The 20,042-nt window shown below is 43.7% G+C and overlaps 1 protein-coding gene across 1 annotated transcript; it reads left to right on the top strand.

Annotated features, from left to right (window-relative positions):
- The first annotated feature begins 6,615 nt into the window (after positions 1-6,615).
- On the top strand, positions 6,616-15,467 carry CRHBP (corticotropin releasing hormone binding protein). The gene is made up of 7 exons (XM_027635340.1): positions 6,616-6,799; positions 7,238-7,331; positions 7,950-8,107; positions 10,141-10,351; positions 11,793-11,941; positions 13,211-13,328; positions 14,744-15,467. The coding sequence occupies exons 1-7, from the start codon at positions 6,719-6,721 to the stop codon at positions 14,899-14,901; spliced, it is 969 nt and encodes a 322-aa protein (XP_027491141.1). The 5' UTR covers positions 6,616-6,718; the 3' UTR covers positions 14,902-15,467.
- The last annotated feature ends 4,575 nt before the right edge of the window (positions 15,468-20,042 follow it).

Here is a 20,042-nt window from a genome sequence, read left to right as displayed (position 1 = left end):
GTGGCTTTGGGGTCAATGTCTTCTTACATCAGCCCTCAAGAGCAGAGGTGCTATTGGAGGATCCACAGAGTATGTGGGTCCAGGCAAAAATTAAAAAGCTCAGCAAATGTCCAGCACCTCTCCTAACACCAGAGTAATGGCATGTACCTTCACTGGTTTCCTCCTCCCATATCCCTTATCTCTTTCCTGGGAAAAAACTTTTCTCCCACTTTTTGGCCCTGACAGCTTTGTGTATATGCTGGGTTGAGTCACAGGCAGAGCTGGTAGTGATAACTGCCCTCAGGGTAATCTCAGTGTCTGAATATAATGTTTACTTGATTATTTGTAACCCGCTAAACTGCAAGTTTCACAATCTTTGCTCTTAGTTGATGCCATAAATAGAGGTAATGCAACACTTATCGTCAAGCCTGTGTGCTGCTGATAGGCTTTCAGTTCATAAATCACATGCATTTGTCATCCTTCTAAACCACTCAACATGACAAATCACACATCTCTTGTGTCAAACTGCCCAGAATTAACAAGCTATGCTTACTTCACCTTATGGAAAGTTCAGCTCTATTTAAAGCCAGTTTAGACACATAGAAGTAATAGAAGTGGTGTTACACAGAGATGTATGGTGAGTCTTGGAAGAGGCTTGTTATACCCAGCACGGACCTGAGGCAGATAGGTAGTAACAGAAGTCAGCGATGGAGGTGCTCACAGATGGAGATGACTGCAGAGGGAGGAGTCCTGGGCTAGGCTGGATCACAGACTGTTGGGACACCTGCCCGACGCTGAAACCAACACAAGAGTAAAGGAACGAAGCACAAAATGTGATCTCAGACTTGATGCTTCTGCTGCTGGGAATGCTCTCCTTCAGCTGTCATTGCAGCTCTGACTGGGTTCTTGCAAAAAGGACATATCAAGTCATTGACAGGGCCAATTTCCTTAATTTATTGAAATTGAATTCTACCTTTCCTATTATATGTCCATAGTCCAGGTGCTTAAATGAAGTTTCCAGTAGTTTGCTGATGCATTTTGTAGAATAGGTGGTTATCCATTGATAACTACCATGGCAACAAGCAAACTCGTTTCTCATACAGCCTTGAAAACGGTCCCCAAATGTAGTCAGTCATGACCACAGCCACAGTTACCATCCTGAGTGATCGGGCAGTCACTTCAGACCCTGTAGACAACGAGGGCTTTGGATCTGTTAATGAACTCCACATTTATTTTTCTGGGTCTCCACTCTGGGTTGCCTCCTGGCCCGGTCCTGGGCAGGGCAGTGACCACTGCAATGCGATACAATGGTGAGTGGATGTGCTGGGTGTCTTGACAATTTGCCCTTATCAAGAATGATAACGTGAAGCATGATGTAACCTCTTAGCGGAGAGAACACCTGATAGATACTACAGGGTGTGGCTGATAAGTTCCTCAGGTCTGACATGAAGTATTCACTAACGGTTTGCAAATACTGAGTATGGGTTTAGTTACTCCAGTGTTTTCTGTAGTGACTTTTGGTATGAGGGAACTGGACCAGAAGCAGAAGCTCCTTGTGTGCTCAGCTTTGGCACAGACAGTTTTTGAAGTGAAATCTTGTGTGAGACTGTATCAAGGACATGGTTTCCTAATGGCCTTCAGGGCTGTGATTTGCCATACAGTCTTCCCTTTGTGTTCTCTGTGGAGCTATGTCAAAGCGGTAACTGATGGCTCACATGCAATTAAGCAAAGATGGGACCAAAAATTTAGCCCTTGCTGTAGCATTTGTGACACTTTAGAGCCACTAAATTTCTTTCTCACAATTATTTAGGCTAACTGACCCCACTGTTCAGAAATAATGTACTGAAGGATTTACAATCAGTTGCATGTGTATAATAAACTACAAATAATGTGTAGCAATTCCCTACTCTTCAAAGACACAGACATTGGTGTGAGACCTGCAGCTGCAAGACAAAAAGCAAGGACTGACCAGTACTACATCTCCGAGACACCATGAGGGAAATGAAAAGCTAGTCCCTGAATGAATTATGAGTTACAGTGAGAAAGAGCACAAGGGCAATAAACATAGCTCAGCACAATGTTTAGCAGCTGACATGATACGAAGTTTAAAGTTCAGATGTCTCATATTGTGTATCACCCCACGTGGCATCCCTTCACCCCGCACTGAGCAGTAGTGAGAAATCAGCATGATGGAGTGCCCAAGGATGGAGTGCCCAAGGCAGGAGAAATCCTCTTTGCTGGAGCACTCACACTGTAGTCTCACTGCTGTTCCTCTCAGTTCAAGAAACCACAAGTCACAGACAAGCAGAAGAGCCCTGTGGGACATGCAGCAGCCAGGCTGATCCCTGTGGAATGGAGCCAGAGCTTTTTTGGGATTGTGTCTATACAGGAAACATTAACTCATGTTTAAGGTTCCAGTGTTAGAGGGAGGTTTGGTCCGCTACAGCTGCTATGCCAGCAGTCAGGTTGCAGGTGAGGAGTGAGGAGTGCTGTGTTAGTGAGCTGGGGATGCAAGGGACACTTTTGGAAAGGGTTCATAACACCTGGCCCTTCTTTACTTCAGGGAGGGATTCCTAAGAAGTGTTTGTAGCTCAGGCACTTCTCACTAAGAAATCTCAGTATCAAGCATATCATCCACATTCTTCCTGTAGCAACTACTTTACCTTTTAGGAGGAGAAACTGCATTTACCACCTGTATTATAGCACTGAACATTACCGCAGTCACCATGGAGGAGGGTAAAATGGACTTTATTTCTGTACTGTCTTTATTCAACTTTATTTTCTCCACCTCTTACCACATCTGCGATCTCTTCTCTGCTATAGTAGCTCACAAGACACCTGCAAGCTTTGAGTACAAGGATGATTTCCACTGTGGGGCAGGCTGGTCCTCCAAAGCATGTAGTTGAATGGCATAAAAAACCCACCCAAAATACTGGTTTAACAACCTGAGGCTCTGCAACACCATCCTGAGCTCCAGCAGAACTTGGTATGTGACACCCTGCACTCAGCCCAGCCTCTCACCTGCACAATGCCATCCCATCGCTTCTGCCAGGGAAAGGGGCTGCTCCCAGGGTAAGTTACAGTTAGCAGATCAAGGTGTCAGAGCGTGAGAGCAACTGGATTATCTAGCTTGTAGCAGGGTGTGACTGGGAATGCATTTTACTGTGTTAAATAATTTGTTATTAACCAAAAAAATTGTTCTACAGAGTTTTAACACGACTCAACCCCATGAAAGAAAAATGATGCTCTCCTCATTCGCTCAGGGGTTTGTATCACATTGAAGGTGCTTTTCCCTTCAGAAATGCTGCAGGGATGTTTTGAACCCTGTATAAAATGATTTTTCTTCACTTTGTCAGCTTTGTTCTCATCTCTTGAAAAGCTCAGTTTCCATCATTGGTTTTAACAAAAGCAGTGCTTTAGCAGGCAAAGGGAGGATAGAGGCGAAGCGGACCTGTGATACCCTGTGAGGAGGCAGAAGAGTTGAGAAGATGGCCTTCCATTCTCTCTCATCCTCTGACATCTGGCATGTAAGGTTGGGGGATGAACCCCATCTTTCCCCTTCGACTGGTCCCTTTTGGGATCTCTTTGCCTGAATCAGGTACAGAGGCACTGCAGGGCAGAGCTCCTGCCAGCAGCAGCAGCAGCTGCACCTCTCTGCGTGTGACTTCCTATCCCCATCCCAAATTCTTGCCTTCCTCTGGCATCAGAGCTGCACAAAGGGAAACATATGTTTGGGGGCTGAGGACGGCCCTGTGTTTGAGGACAAAGGGAATTATCCCAGGCACGCGGAGACTTTGCAACAAGGCTAGGCAGAATGTCATAGTGCTTTGTCAGCTCCCGCTGAGCCTAGAGCTGGAAAACAAAATGGAAAAAAACACCTCAGCACCTCTGATCCACATCAACAGCAAGGGGTGTTTAAGTTTAGTTTTTGCACTAATGTTATACAGAATATTTGTACACTCAAACTCCTACAGGTGTTTGCATAGGAATTTTAAAGTCACCATAGGTCCTATGTGAGTAATAAATTACAACAGATGTGAAAGTGGCTCCTATCTTCCCTCTCACCACTTTGTTCGTTAGAGAAGGACAATCCTGTTCCCTCTCTTGCAGATGGCTTTCTGCTTATCTGGGCACCACCATCAGTGAACGTTGTGCTAAGCCCAGGCCTCATAACTTGCCCCGTTATTCATAGGCAAGAATTTAAAATACACTGGCATCACTGCTGGTATGTTTCATTCTGAGTAGATCACCTCACATCTGGTTTAATTTGTCATATTGATTTAGCTACAGTGGCATATGTCCTTCACTCATTTTTGGAGCTGAATTTAACCAAATCTTCAGTAACTGGTCAAATTCACACAAATTGATCTCTCCCTCCTTTACTGAAGATTTTCAAGGACTCACGTTAAGAAAACTTTCCTGCCTGACCATTCAGCAGGCATTCTGGAAGTCACACTCCCACCACCAGAGACTTTTAACTCCGGTGACCGAAGCCCTTCACAGCAGGCTGCTCCAGTGAGCTGATGGGTTCCCATTTGACTCCCTATGCACCACACATTCACACAGTCAGACCAGGTTTCCTTACCAGCTTGACCTCAGGTTTCCTATTGCAGAGTCTCAGACCTCTGGTTCCTTTAAGTAATTTTATCATGGTGCAGCACCCTCCCAAAAAGCTTGAGATGGTGCCTCTGAGGAGGGACCTTGAACGAAGGAACCCCTGGGCTTTTATACTCTCACAGTCTATGCATCTGAAAGTCTGGGATCTTTCAGCTGAGTCCTCGGCTCCTACTGTGTCTCTAAGAGTTCAGTCACCTGGCTGGTGCCACAGGTCCCCGGGCCTTTTGGAATTCAAAGTATTGGCAGTTCACGGCTTCTTCCCTCAGGCTCAGGCTCTACCCCCCAGAGCTCAACTTGCAGCTCACACTGCAGCTGCACACTGAGCTGAATGTATTCCTCAACACTCAGTATCTGAGATCTAGGCTGGGGCTAGCAGGGCAAACTGAGACACCCCAGCTAGAATTGGGACTAGATTCTGCAAAATGCCTGGAAGACGGGGAGTGGAGGGGCCAAGCAGTAATTCTAACCTTATTCGTCTTTTCAGAGAGTGAACATAAGAAAAGTAAGGCTGGGCTCCCCTGCAGCCCCTTCTGGCCCCGCAGGATCCTGATGGTCTCCAGGGCACCTCACAACTCCCTAATTAACCTCCCAGCTGTCTCTAATGCAAACTGGGACTAAACCATGCAGTTTTCCAACTAAACTTGTCATTCCCAAAGAAATTGAATGGATTTCAGATTCCAAACTCCCTTCTGATAATCCTTGCATAAAATGACAGTATTTAAACAATCCAACGTAAGCACATGAAAATAAATGGATTCAGTCTTGGTTCATGGGGTAATTAACTACTCAGTTGCCCAATACAGTGTTACCAACTTTTGAATGCAACCTGATACCAAAGTTCAAAAATAATGTTTTCCATTTTCTTAGTGATTTTTATACTCTTGAAACCCACACAGATACAGCAATTTCACAGAAGTTTCATGCAGTATGCAAGAGTATTATAGTTTACATTAAAGTAATCCATAAGATAAGAATTACAGCATAATAAGTTCAGAGCCATAGGGGTGTAGACAGAATAGTATTTATTTAGTTATTTTTCAACTAACAAATTGGGTGAAACAGCAAGCCAATTTTTCTGTCCGTAAGTTGTCGCAATGAAATCAGGAGCAAGAAACTTTAGACTTTGCAAGTCTGGCTCGTATTATTTCTAAGTTTCGGTGAACCAAAGTGACAATTTGACACAGAATCACAGATTAGAAAAAGATATTAGCCAGAAGCCTAAGGTGGGAAAAGGTTATTACCCTCTGCAGAGTGTTGGTTCAGAGATGGTTCATCTGATGAGAGGAAAACAAGAATATACTGTACATGTACTACCTCTGCTGAGTTCCTGATCTTTAGTACTCTGCAGGGTTACGAGTTTTGACTCCCATATTCATCATTTAAAGGTCTTCCTAAGGTTTCCCTTGAGGATCAGGGCTGAAGCAGTATCAGGTGTTCTGTGGTAAATATGCCCTTGGGAGCCCCAAGTTTTCCTAATTTCTGTATGAAAGCCATCTCTGACCAAGAGAGTTGTCTGGTTTTGCTTGTGTACTAGCTGCAGAGCCCTGGAGGGATGCTGGCCCAGGCTGCAAACCTGCCTGGGATGCAGGGGTGCCCACCCAGGCCTGGCCAGTGGGAAGCACCTGACATGGGGGCTGCAGAGAGCTGCATGTCATGGAGCAGCAGGAGAGAGACAGGGAGCCCTGCACGTCTGAAATGCCCTGGAACTGGGAAGCAGGAGAATAGAAGAAGGGAAGAATGCTCCTCATTCATCACTTTGGAGTAACCACAAATAAACACACTGCATGAGTCCCTGTCTGCCTGGGGATGGGCTCTCCTCCGCAGAGCTTTTCAGCTCCACCAGACAGTATAGTAGAAAAGACATCTGTCAGAGAGGGGAATTTGACTGGCTTGAAAATTTGTGGCTGCGATTTGGACCCTCGTCATGCCCACGTACTGTGTCACTGCAGGAGGAATTCAGTTACCATGGGTTACCCTATCAGTACGGGGACCAAGTGCCTCCCCTCCCAACAGCTCTATAAAAAGAGTCACTCCAAGACACCCCAGCGGCTCCTGCCTACCGGCACAAACAGGGAGAAATTTGGCCACGGAGAGAGGGAGGGCCGCCAGAAGAGGTGTCAGCATGCCGTCTGCTTTCCAGTTTCAGTGCCACCTCGTTCTCATCTTCCTGGCAGCCTCCAAGGGGGAAACCAGATACCTAGAGGTGAGCAATACAGCTGATGACTAAAACACCTTTCTGCGCTTTTAACTGCTGTCTTCTAACTTGTACTCTCGGCTTTCAAGCATTGTGGTTTTTTCTCTCTCCCCTCCTAATCCCACCTCTCCTGCATTAAACCTACACCTGGGTAACATTTAATGCAACAGTCCCATGTGTCCTGCACTCCCTCTCCATTTGTTTATCATCAGCATTTTTGCTGAGAATTTAAGAGACTCACTGTGCACTTAGCTGCTGGGCTCACCTCTAAGGTGCCAGGTTTATTTCTCCTCTGCTGCAGGTTGGCAGCTTTCTGACTGAGCTCTTTCATAGCAGCACTGCTTCTGGAGAAGGGATTTAATGTGCTGTGCCTGTTCTTCAAAGGTGCAGGGAGGGGGCTGCATTTCACTTTGCCCCATACTCTTTTTGCCCTCCATCTTTCACCAGGTGAGGGATGGTGGTGAAGATGAGCCCTTCCTACTCCTCAGTGAAGATCTGAAGCGAGAGCTGTCTGCAGGACAGATCTACCGACGGTCACTCCGTGAGTTTTCTTGATGCTCTGGTAGGAACCATTGGTGGGTAGGAGAGTCCTGGAGGGACTTCAGGACTCAGGGAGGGGAAGGGGGCTAATTGGGAGTGACAAAGGTGCAGGAGCTTTTTGCAAGGCCAGGGAAAAGAAGGACAAAGTGTTAAAATCTCAGAAAACCTGTGGTTGAGGCAGAGGGTTGAGGCTCACAGTTAATGGTTCCAAATAATGGGAGCTGAATGGGGATTCTACATCCATGTCCCTGGGCAGGGTCACATTGCCAAGGGATGGGGCAGATGTAACAGCCATGATAAGTGAGAAATCTAAAGGAATAGAGTGTTTGTGCACTTGTGCACATACACAAACAGAGTTTTCTGCTCAGAGAATGCTTTGACGTGTCACTCCCCCTTCATCCTGCACAAACTTGTGCTCACACATGCAAGTTACTATTTATCCTCTGATGCTGGGCAGGGTCCTAATTGTTTCAGCTGGCTCTCCCTATCCTTGCTGCCAGCTAGGTCTCAGTGTCGGGGGGTCTCGGCTATCCCTCTCCTTCCCTGAACTATGGGAGCTGTCACTGAGTCTCCCTCCGGAGCAGGCAGAGGCAGCAGCCCCATGTCCCTGCTTCTCCAGGGTGCATTGACATGCTGAGTATAGAGGGGCAGTTCACCTTCACTGCAGACCAACCACAGCTGCACTGCGCAACCTTCTTCATCGGGGAGCCCGAGGAGCTCATCACAGTAGAGTACGACTTTGTGAACATTGACTGCCAAGGGGGTGACTTCCTGAAGGTAAGAATCTGCAAGTTTCGCTGTGCTTCCTCTTCCTTGCTATCATCTGGCTCGTGAGATGTTTGCTGTGCGCAAGGGGCAGGCAAATATGTATGCATACATGTGTGTGTGTGTGCGTGTGTGTGTGTGTGTATGTGTGTTTGTGTGTGCAGAACAGGCTGCCATAAAGCAGCCATCCTGGGATGGTTCCTTCTCCTCTCTGAGCCACTCAGAGTATGTGTCCTCTCATCACCATCCCTCTAAAGCCAAGTCAGATGCAGGATGAGGATACCTCTCCAAACTGCAGCACCAGCTCTTCTGAACTTTTCCAGAAGAACCTCTCCTGAGTGTCCATACATGGCAGACTGGCTGAAAGGTTTGATCAGTACGAGCCAAGCCTGCCAGCCCTATTAGGAGAGTTTTCTCACTGCACTGTGAATCACAGAAGCCCTGGAGATAATGATACAGTTCTCTGAACAGCCCTTACTGCTCTGGGACCTCTGCTCACAGGTCACTTAGCATCACATTATTAGAGAGTGGATCATTGCAGGCTTAAAATTCACCTGCTAGAGCTTTTCAGGAGGTGTACTCTGAACAGAAAGAGGCCCATGACTCAGAGTATCAAAAAACTTTACCAGCCCATTTTTCTGGCATGCAGGAGTGTTGTCCAAGATCTGAACTCAGTCTGGGAGAGAAGGGAAGGCTCAATGGTCCCCAGCTGCTCCCCTCACCTTGCACTTTGCCCTTTGCTCTGCAGTGGCCAGGCACAGCATAGACCCCATCCCATCTAGTGGTGAGCTAAGCTCCAGGGTGGGGAGGAGGAGGAGGAAACCTTCCCTTTAGCCCTTTACTGGTCTTCTGCTCTTGGAGAAGTACTGTTCCCCTGCTCACTTTTCCCTGGGAAATCCTACTCCTCTCCCCACATGGCTACAGGAAGGCTGACTTCAGCCTCTTGAGGTCCAAGGCTTTTGTACCCAGACTTATGATCTCTCATGGAGGCTAAAAAAAGGCTGAGATCTTTGACACTATGTTGAGGTTTCCTTTCTTTGGCCATGGTGTCCCAAGTTTCTGTATTTATACAGGCAGCTTATGTCTGGTGTGATTTGAGCACCTGCACTTCTTCAGAAATTTACAGTGCTGGCAAATTCAGAGACTGATCCTGACATTTTTTTCATCAGGAAGTCCCACATACTCACACTAGGACTACTGACTGAAGCCATGGCAGAATCCGGTTCTTGAGTTTTGGAACTGTTGACTGGCACATAGAAGGAATTACCATTCTTCTATGCAGCTAGGAGGAAATTGAAACAGCAAGGCAGGCAACTGTGTAACTATGCTAGAGCTAAGACATATTTCTACACCTTTCTCTGAGCATGGTGAGGGGAAATTGCTACTGTTTTGTTGTGAAGGAAAGATTTGTAGAGGTCAATGCTTAGCATCCAGCCAAGTATGCAGCATTTGTTCTGCTTTCTAGTGGTTAGCATGAGGTGAAAGAGCAGATGCAGATAAGAACAATACCTCTGCCAATAATTCCTCTGCAAGGTTTTATTGTACTCTAATACCTCTGGAATGCCCCTGGGACCATTAATGACAAGCTGTCAAACACGGATTGTGGAAAATTACAGGCCAGATCAGTAGATATAATGCTCACAGTTTGACAGGGTGACATATTTCTTGTGGCTTCCAAATCAAGCTCGTCAAACACTTTTCATAGTAACAATGAAATTGCAATAGTAAAAAATAAAAAAATGTGATGATGCTGAAGCAAGAAGAGATACTTCCCTGAAAAAAAAGATAACTAAAATTGTTACTCGAAGGAAATAAACATAGCATTAAAAGTTTTATGTATCCCTTTCCTAAATACCAATTGAAGCATGAATAATTAGTTAAATGCTAGAAAATCAATAAATACAAAGACTTTTTGTTTTCAGCTGGTGGCTTTGAAGAGGCTATCTTGGTGTCAAAATAAAAGTGTCTGTCATACTTAATGTTTTTATCCTCTGCTAACAGAGCAATAAGCAAAAGCATTGTTTTCAATTATTGAATCCCTGTAGGTATTTGATGGCTGGATACTCAAAGGAGAGAAATTTCCAAGTTCCTTGGACCACCCCCTCACTACTTCTCAAAGATATGTAGACTTTTGTGAAAGTGGAAACATTCAGCGGAGCATCAGGTCATCACAGAACGTAGCAATGATCTTCTTCAGGATTCATCAGCCAGGCAATGGATTTACTGTCACGATCAAGAAAAATACCAATCTCTTTCGTAAGTCTGCATTTTATATCATCAAAGGGGCTTGCATTTGGGGCTGGAAGGAAAATGAATGTGTTGGTTTGCACTGAATTCTCTCACTGTCATTATCTGCACTAACACAGCTCCATTAAGCCCAGCAGAGCCACACATACCTGCAGATTTGACTCAGGCTCAGTGTGTGTAGCAAGAAAAAGAAAAAAAGCTTAAGAGATAACACAGGCATGGCTTTGATATACAGGACCATAAGGCTCTTTCTTTCAAATAAGATCTCTCCCGATCTAATATTGGCATGTTCCAATACATTTGGGCAGAACAAATAGTATTAATTTAGAGAGTTAAGCAATTTCTAGATCTGGGTGAACAGCATAGTAAAAATATTTGAAAAAGGTCAACAGTAAAAAAATGTATCAAATAATTATGTGATAGTTATGAGTGATATATGATCACAAGGATTTATTTTCATGTTCCACAAGCCTGTGAGCTGAAAAGGCACAAATAATCATAGAATAATAGAATGGCTTGGGTTGAAAGAGACCTTAAAGATCATCTTGTTACAACCATGGCCAGAGATGCCACCCCCTAGACCAGGTTGTCCAGAGTTGCATCCAACCTGGCTTTTAACTCCTCCAGCATTGGGGCACCCACAACTTGTCTGGGCAACCTGTTTTGGTGCTTCACGTGCATTGTTTTTTCAAGAGGAGATAGGACATTTAAAAATTATTGTTCAGACTAGTCTGATTTATTTGCCTTACTATGCAAAGTGACAAAAAAAAAAAAAAAGACAAAAGGTGACAGCATGTCTGCTCTCTCCTTAATCCAGGTTATTCAGACATGAGCCTGCAAGCTGGGTCCCCAGTCTGGTGGATATGATCATTGTACAGTGGCAGGTGTCCTTGACTGTCCTGCTGAAGCAGCTGCAGGCCCTCAGATCTCTGTCAAGGATCCCTTGGGTTACGTACATAGATGATAAGTTACTCCCTTATTAAGTTTGAACCTAAAGATAAAGTTACACTCTTGTTTCAGTGATGTATTTTGCAGGGTAAGGAGCTCCAGTTAAGAGGAGCCGTATTGGAGTTAGGGGGTTGCTGACAATATCAGGCAATAACCTGTCAAAGCTAAACAAAGCCCTCCACTCACATTTAGCCTCCTTCAAATTGGCAAACTGTATGAGCCCTTGACAGCACGAGCCCCTGACATATGGATTTGCGGTGTGAGCTCTCCCATTGATTGCTTCACCGTCAAGTTCTGTCAGACTTCATGTTACAGAGTGAAAAATGGGAAGGGAAGTTTTAAGGAACAAATTTTATGCAAGAACCCCATAAAATGCTATATGCATATTTTTCAGCACTTGGTTTTAACTCTCAGTAATTAAATCACCTCTGGTTTTTTTGTACTGTAAGTACATTATTTTGCTGCACTCAGTGTAATTCTTGTGCCTTCTTCTGTGTCCCAGCTTGCAATGTCATCTCTCAGACTCCTTCAGGAAGGTTTACCATGGTCATTCCTCACCAGCACAGAAACTGCAGCTTCTCAATAATCTACCCAGTTGTGATAAAAATATCTGATCTTATCCTAGGACATTTAAATGGCCTCTTTTTAAAGGTGAGTTCTTTATTTCCTAATAAGTTACTACCATGTGCAATCTTCTGGGTGCAGGAGAGGGAGAGCGTTAAGCAGTGCCTGTGGCACTGGTTCCTAAGGCATGTGTGCTCACTTGGATGCGCGCTGAGGGCTCTGGTTTGCCCCAGAGATGAGAGTTGGGTCTGCCTCTATCTCTATTGTCTCTGTAATCTTGCAGTGGCAAACAAATTATGCAAAGTACCATTAGTGCATGTAACTACTGCTTGCCTAACAAAGGGTAAGAATTTCATTATAAAGAAAGGAGCATGTCTGTATTTAAACTAATGAAAGCAGCAACTACTCTAAAGAGAGAAAGGAGACACAAATTAGATAGTAAGGTATTAGCATGGAGAAAATACAAATGTGCTCAGAACTGACTGTCTGCTCAGCATGCTGAGCAGCCTCTGCTCCATTTGCTCTGATCTGGGGTTCGGCCACAACATTTGGTTCTTGGTGAAGAATACAGAGGAGAGGACAAGAGCTGTTGGTGATACTCTGTGCCTGGGAGGTCTAAGAATGTGCCAATTCCAAAATATCCAGAAGAATAGAGCAAGAAGGTTTGTTTTGTCCTGCCAGTGAGTCTGGCAGCCTAGGTCCTTCATGGGGACTGCCAATGTATGAGCAAACGGGGCTTTGAGAGATGGGCAAGAGAATTAGTTGAATTATTCAGAGAAGGGCAGAAATGGGACAACTGCAAAGGAAGGTAAAGAAATCAGGCACCTAAATAGCAGGTGACAGCCCAAAGGTGCTCGAGGTGTCCATGAACTTGTGGGTCCAATATACAGTGAGCTCCTGTTTTCATGCTAAACTACCCTTTTGGTTAATTCCTACTTTAATTAACCTTTGCCACAACGGTGCATTTTAGAAGACTTATTGCTCAGGAATGAGTATGGCATAGTGGAACTGAGGTTCCTATCTGCCAGCTGAGTGTGTGTTCGCATGCAACCCTTAACTGCATTAATTCGATTACATCCAGAATCAGATTGCTTATCTGCACTAAAAGCAGTTGAATTACCACCTTAACTATTCATCAGTAATTTTGGGAGCCTACTTAGTCTTTCTTTGGAATTAATTAAGGAAATTAACTTACTAATGTCAAATCAAAAGAGTATTGCTCAGGATGAGAAACTGATTTCACACAGGTTTTAACAAAGGGGATTTTTATAACATACTGTTGGCTGCAATCATGTCTAGAAAACTGCTACATTTTGAAGAAAAATGATAAATAACTTTTAGCCTTTGCCTTTTTAGAAACCATCAGTAGGCTGTGCAGGAGTGGGAGATTTTGTAGAGCTTCTAGGAGGAGCTGGCTTAGACCCATCCAAGATGTTTCCACTAGCTGACCTCTGTCACTCCTTTCATGGGTCTGGTAAGAACTCCACATGATAAAATAATTAACCAGAATAAGATATGCAGACACCCACCCCAACCCCCATCCCAACCCTGCAACCTGGATTTCCTGCTAGACTGGTGAACTTCACATCTAGCAGAACATGTGATCTAAAGCTATTCAAATCTGTGGTTTGACTGTGTTTTACCATGACCACCTTGCCCTGCTGTAATGATTATAAGGTTAAATTATACATATTTTAAAAATGCTTCTCCTACGACAAATATGATTATTAGAATGTCAGCACATAAATGAGTCTGGAAATTCACAACAAAGGAGGGAAGAGTGGTTACATTCTCATTTAAGGAGCTTTTCTCTAACTTACTCAGTGTTTCCAGAGCCTTCTTTTCTGCTACAGGTGTAACACATACTCCAAAAGCCTCAGAGCTCTCATTCTCTGCTTTGAACCCTGTAGGAGCTCTGAATCTGTTTCACTATCATGACAGGTCAGTGACTTCTTTCTCCCCATGAAAATAAGAATTCCCAGTTTCTATAATATTCAACAGCAGACTACAAAGTGTGGCAGTGATGTGATAGACAAACCCCTGTGGCACACCTTTCATACCTCAGGAGTATCAGTGGGGCACCAGACAAGTGGCATTTACACAGAGTTAGAGAGCAGGAACATGCCTGGTACTTCACCCCTGTGGTCTCCCTTGCCTTTCATCACATCACAACTTAACAGTCCAGGCACTGTTCAAAGACTTAACTGGCAAGTGCTGGTGCTGAGCAAATGCTGAGCACTGAGATGAGATTAAAATGTTTTGTGAAGGAAATGAAATTCCATCTCAAGAGCCCCTGCTTTTTCACTGACACACCAGATTTCTCCAGCCATGAGGAAAGAGCTCCAAGTTCCCCAAATGAAACGGGCTTTGCCAAGCCCCTACTCAAATGGCTCATCTAAAGCAGTGGTTAGTGGTACTTGTTTTCTCTCAGAGACAATATGCTGGGCACTTCCATTTGAATTTGTCTTTATGGGACTCTCACATGCCTTTGTGAGTGTGAAGAACGTCCTTATGAACAAACACACTCATCCCTCTAATAGGAAACATTTCAATATTGCTAATTTTGGTTATCCCTGGGATAGAGTGCCATTATCCTTACCCATCACTCATGGCGTCTAACAGTAGCACATAGATGTGGAGAGGCATTTGCACGAGTGAAGGTTACAGTGCTTTACGAAAAACCCAAGCACTGTAAAGCAGAACTAACAAATACAAAAATTAATCAGCAATGTCACGACTGGCAGGTCATTACTACACACAAATTTGCTGTATTTCTGAAATTGCATGCATCAGTGCTTTATAATTCCCAATTTATAGATCTCTTTTCCTGTGCTCTCTCTCATGTAAGTGTATCTTTATATCTCCTTTATATCTTGCTTTCCTAATTAGCCCAAATGAAGATTGGCTGTGACAACACCGTGCTGCGAATGGTCTCCAGCGGCAAACACATCAACCGTGTGACATTTGAGTATCATCAACTTGATCTACAGGAAACAGAAACGAGAAAGGAGAACAGCATTGAGGAATTCTGCTTTCCTAGTATCTGAGAAACCAGGCCATGTATTTTCACATAGCTAATGAAAATAAGGTTCTGGGGAATTAAAACAGTTTATTTTTTCCTTTAACCAGCTAGTATTATTGAGCCTTTCTATAAGCATATTTCTTTTTTCATACAAATCAGTCATTCCCATAAGCAAGCAGGAAAAAGCAACAAATATATTAATCTTTGCTATTATCATTATATTCTTTATGTGCTCATTTACCACATCCAAAATCAATAGAAAGAATAGAAGGGTATGTTTCCCATATAAATATTTTTAGGAAAATAGGCACAAGCCCTAGTCTGAGGAGGTATGAAACCCACAATAACTACAAACTTCAGGCAGCAACTTTATCCTATACTTCTATCGGGTATAAACAAAAAAAATTAGATGGTGAAATACACTTCCAGTTTTGTAAGAGGAAGTCCAGCATTAGTGTGCTTAAAAACTACTGGTTTATTTATGACTATAAATGTACTATTTATTTCTAATGACATGTTTTTAATAAAAAATTATAGCATGAGACTTCCGTACACAAATCCAAACATAAATAAATACATTCGAAGAGTTGGCAAAAAATTTGTATGTGTATTTTTTTCTGAAGAGCTCTTTTAACATTCTGGTTAAACTTCCTAAGTCATGCACAGTTTTCTGGAAATTAAAATTTTGGACACATGTTGCTGTAAAACCATGGACTATTACGGGCAGAAATTTGGTTTTCCAAGGTTGCTTACACCTCCACATGGAGGAATTTCCTGCAGTACACTCTTCTGGAGTTTTTGTTCAGATGTCCTCCTGATATGTGGAGGCAGGGATACACAAATATACAATAATTTTTTCCAGGCCTTTGGTGACCCAGAAGAGGAATGTTAGCCTGACAAGCTCTAGGAAGCACAAGCACAGCAGAGGACCAAAGCTGTGTCCTAGCTCAGAGAGAGGCACAGGGTGTGATTGTTATGTTTTCTCAGGGTGGTACCTGGCAGTAATGGGAGCAAACTGTTCCTCCTTCAGTGCTCAATTAATGTGCAAACCTAATTAATCCAGCTGCATTCCTGAAATCTCCCACTCTGATTTATGGCTCTTATTCTCACAGTCATTCACCCAAAATCAAGTGTCTTGATTATTCAGCAGCTCTGAAATTAATCCCCCTGACTGAAGTGTGTAAAAACTATAGAATGCTTCAAACTCTCCTTCCTTTGGGTTTTGGGAGCCCAATTTTTGTGACTGACTCATGAACACAGGGATGTGTTTGGTGGATAGATCAGACTCAGGTGGCCATATCCACCCTACAGGGCTGTGTTTATGGATAAAGTGTGGAATGTGAGAATGTTTCACTTTCTTACAAAGTAATCAGACAAAACTGCTGCTGGCTACCCCAAGACATGGAGCAGCTGTGACTCAGATCTCAGTGAGGGGTCTTTGGCCACTACATCCCTGTTCCAGCCCCATGCAACCCACTTGGGCTTTCTGAGCCCTGTTGGCAGTGCTGGTGCAGCCACCCAGCACCAGAGACATTGAATCCTAGAGCCGTAAAATCATAGAATGGCCTGGGTTGGAACAGTCATCTAGTTCCAAACAGGGACACAGGGACACCTTTCACTATATCAGATTTCTCAGAGCTCCATCTAGCTGTCCCAATACAGACCCCTGAGGGACACCACTTGTCACTGGTGTTCATCAGGACTCTGAGTCATTAACCCTTCTCTGTGGATAAAACCATCCAACCAATTTCTTATCTACCTAACAGTCCACCCACCAAATCCAATTTAGAGAGAAGGATGTTGTGGGGGACTGTGTCCTTTACAGAAGTCCAGATAAATGACATCTGTAAGCCCTTGCCTTGTTCACTGATGTAGTCACTCTATCACAGAAGGCCACTAGGTTGGTCAATGAGGGAGAAAAAAATTAGGGCTCAATTAAATAGCTTTTTTCCTGAGAAAACTTGCAGTGAAAGAGCATCTCTGTCCACAGATACCTCACTCAGCTCGTCCTTTCTGGTGCCTGTCACTGTCAGAGTGGCCCTAACTGCAACTAGCCCCACCACCCTCTACTGTGCACCCTTTGGTGAACCAAGGCATGTTTCTGGGTTGCACCATTTGGGAACAAGCCCCTATGTCAAACTGTTCCCATTCACATACCTACTTTCAAACTGGGAAGAGGTAGAGGTCTTTAAAATGCTACTCCTTGGTCATTGAGAAACACAGGAGTTGAAACATCAACAGCAGATCTCAGGTCCAACAGCTCAGAACTAAATCACCAGTGAAGATAAACTCACAATCTTTTACTTCATAAAGTTTCATGGTGGGATTTTCCACCTTTCAACTTTATGTTGTACTTTTTTTTCAGAACTGACATGGATGGGTCAAATGCTCCAAAACACCAAGGCCTTACAGAAAAGATTCTTAATGCTCAGAGATTTGAGATTTCACATTGCATAGTATACAGAAGTGGACTCTATTACTAAGAAAAGTTACTGTTATAGATGAAGGAGAACGAAAAACAACACTCTGCATAGCAGAGTACCATCTATTGATATGGTTCCATGCATAATACTCAAGTACCTGGTGGTTTTCTCAGAACTTGTTGTCACTTCATTCCTTTTAATCAACTGTGGTGGTTTGAAACTCCCAAGAATCTAATTTTTAAGTTCAAGCCCCCCTCCCACAGTTTGCCCCTGTGAGAGGGTTTAGTGATGGTATGGACTTGATAACTTTTTCACCTCATGTGGAGAATTTTCAGACAAAACATAACCATTCAATATTGGGGGAAGGGGAAAATATTTACAAAGGTTTATTCACACCCACATATATATTTACATTAAATTAAATTTCTCCTTTTCTTCAATAAAAGTCCAAGAAGAAAAGAGAAAAGTCTTCCTGTCACTTCTCAGGCCACAGTTCCTTCATTTCAGTTTTTTGTGGCACTGGTTAGTGTCCTTCATTTTCCTGAGGCAGCAGACTTAAGTATGGCAGTCAGGATTTTTGTTCTTACTTTGTGGAAATTCCCAAAGGCCCAAGCCTTCGGGGGACTTCCTTGTAGATCTTCACTCCTCTTGGGTTAGAACATTGAAGGTAGCTTTCAGTTCAGTCTTACCAAAGCTCTTTGCTCTGTCTCAGCTCGCCAGCACAATAGAAGCAGCAGCAGCAGCAGCAGAGAGCATGGCCACCTCCTCCTCATTCCATCCTGGCTCAGCTCTCAGAACGTCTCTGGGTTTTTCAGCTCCTTTCTCCCTCTCTCTAGCTGCTGCTGCATTTCGGGACTCTCTAACAGTTTGGAAGTCCACCCCTCTTCAGAAAGTCTATGGGTTTTGGGAAAGTAATACAGTCTTACCCCAAAACAGCTCTGTTGAAGTTTCCTCTGTTTTGTTGCCAGCTCTCCCTCCTGCAGGAACATCTCTGCGTCTTTCAGCCAGCTTCATGTTATCCCGTTGCTACTGGCTATCTTTTTGGCTTTTAGCCATCATTGTCTCTGTTCAGGACTGCTCTGCTGCTGCTTTCAGTGTCTTCTGCTGTTGTTGACAGTAAGGAAACTCTTCCAGCTCTTGATTACAGGACCCTGTCCAGCTTTGACACTATACCGGGTCTCCCTAAGCCTCAGCTGGGGGCTGGGGCCCTTGGCCCCCAGAGGGGCTCACTGGCCCTCCTGCATCCTCATGGTTGAGATCATGGTTACCTATTTTCTAAACTATCTTCACCACCTTCTCTTCCGTTTCTGTGGGTATGTAATTTTCGTAGGGCGCATGTGGACTATTGATTGGTCTAATGTTATCAGTGGGGCAAACCATTACTACGTCAGAGAAAAGCTTTTTCAAACCACAACATTCTCCACCCCTCACCCTGTGGAACTTAGGCAGCACCATCAGTGATACCACTCTTCTCTGATGGCTGTCTTGGAAAAACCTGGACCTCAGACAGCTAGGCATTCTCTGGTCTGTGATTTAAGTTCTACCTCATACAGAAAATCAAGTCACTTCAGTCTGTGTACCTGTATTTATGAAGGTCCTTGTCATTTCAGGAGTTGCAGAACTTCAGTCACAAGAAGCCAGCTCTTAGATGTCAAATGTTGTAAATCCTCCAGGGTGTAGTACTGGAGAAGTAAGGAAATAAGTATTCTCCTGAGCAGGAAGGGCGGGAGTAAAGTACAAAGCAAAGAAAACACTGCAAGAAAAAAAATGAAAAAGGCAACTGAAAGTTTTTAAAATGGGGGGGGGGGGGGGGGGGGGGGGAAGCAGGATAAGAAATACGTGAATAACATGAACATCTGCTGAGAGAAGCAAGAAAATAATTTATCAATTAGCAAGGTTGCAACCTGGAATCTGGTAGGAGTCGGAAAGCCTTCTAAGAATTAAAAAAGAAATCAAGCCTCTAAAAATAAAAAGGTAATGAAAGTCTTTGAAGAGGCAATGTGTGGAAATTTTTGCTTTGTGAAGAAATTGTATGTCCAGGATTCAGACACCCTGACATCCGTCACTGTAGGCAAAGTCATCAAAACTCACACTTAATGTTAAAACTCACAAAATCATCAGGAGGAGGTGTGAGTGACAGACTTAGTGCAGACTCTGATATCTGAGAATAAACCACTTTTCTTTGTCTTTTTTATTTGCCATAACTACTGACTTTCCCTTAGAGAAGTGATGTAAAAGGTGTTATGATAACACAACAGTACTACATGACACAAGAGCACTGTGCTAGATTTAGAAAAAAACCACAGGACTTGAACTGATGGGTTAGTCAACAGTCAAGTAATGATTGGAAAACTCTTCAGCATCACAAAAACAACGAAGGATCCTATGGTTAAAAATTTTTGTTTGCAGTGAAATCAACCGGTTTTGCTGCAAAAAACTCATGGAAGACAGAGGGATACAGTATATGAATCAGCTCCTGCATTGCTGTACTAACATGAAATCCAGGGTGGTTGTTCAGAAAAAATAATGCAGTGAGTTGCCCAGAGGGAAGCTGAATTTCCCACTTTAATTAAGATTTCACAATTAAAAGTCTTCTACTTCAAACCATGCAATAAATCTTCAGCTTAAATGCTGGGGGAGGGGGTTCCGTCTATACCACGTATAAATGAAATAAAATAATAAAAACTGCAGAAATTTAATAGAGGGTGCTAACTAAGACTTTGTTGTTAAAATTGTCCAGAAG

The sequence above is a fragment of the Corapipo altera genome, unplaced genomic scaffold, assembly GCF_003945725.1.
Source record: "Corapipo altera isolate COAL_440 unplaced genomic scaffold, ASM394572v1 61411, whole genome shotgun sequence".
In the NCBI taxonomy this organism is placed as follows: domain Eukaryota; kingdom Metazoa; phylum Chordata; class Aves; order Passeriformes; family Pipridae; genus Corapipo; species Corapipo altera.
This window is presented reverse-complemented; position numbering and strand designations above follow the sequence as displayed.

Excerpts from the sequence above, each read along its gene's own strand:
- CRHBP (XM_027635340.1), top strand. The coding sequence starts at position 6,719 with ATGCCGTCTGCTTTCCAGTTTCAGTGCCACCTCGTTCTCATCTTCCTG. Across the intron at positions 11,942-13,210 it reads TAAATGGCCTCTTTTTAAAG|AAACCATCAGTAGGCTGTGC; the intron begins GTGAGTTCTTTA and ends TTGCCTTTTTAG. Across the intron at positions 13,329-14,743 it reads TCACTCCTTTCATGGGTCTG|CCCAAATGAAGATTGGCTGT; the intron begins GTAAGAACTCCA and ends TTTCCTAATTAG.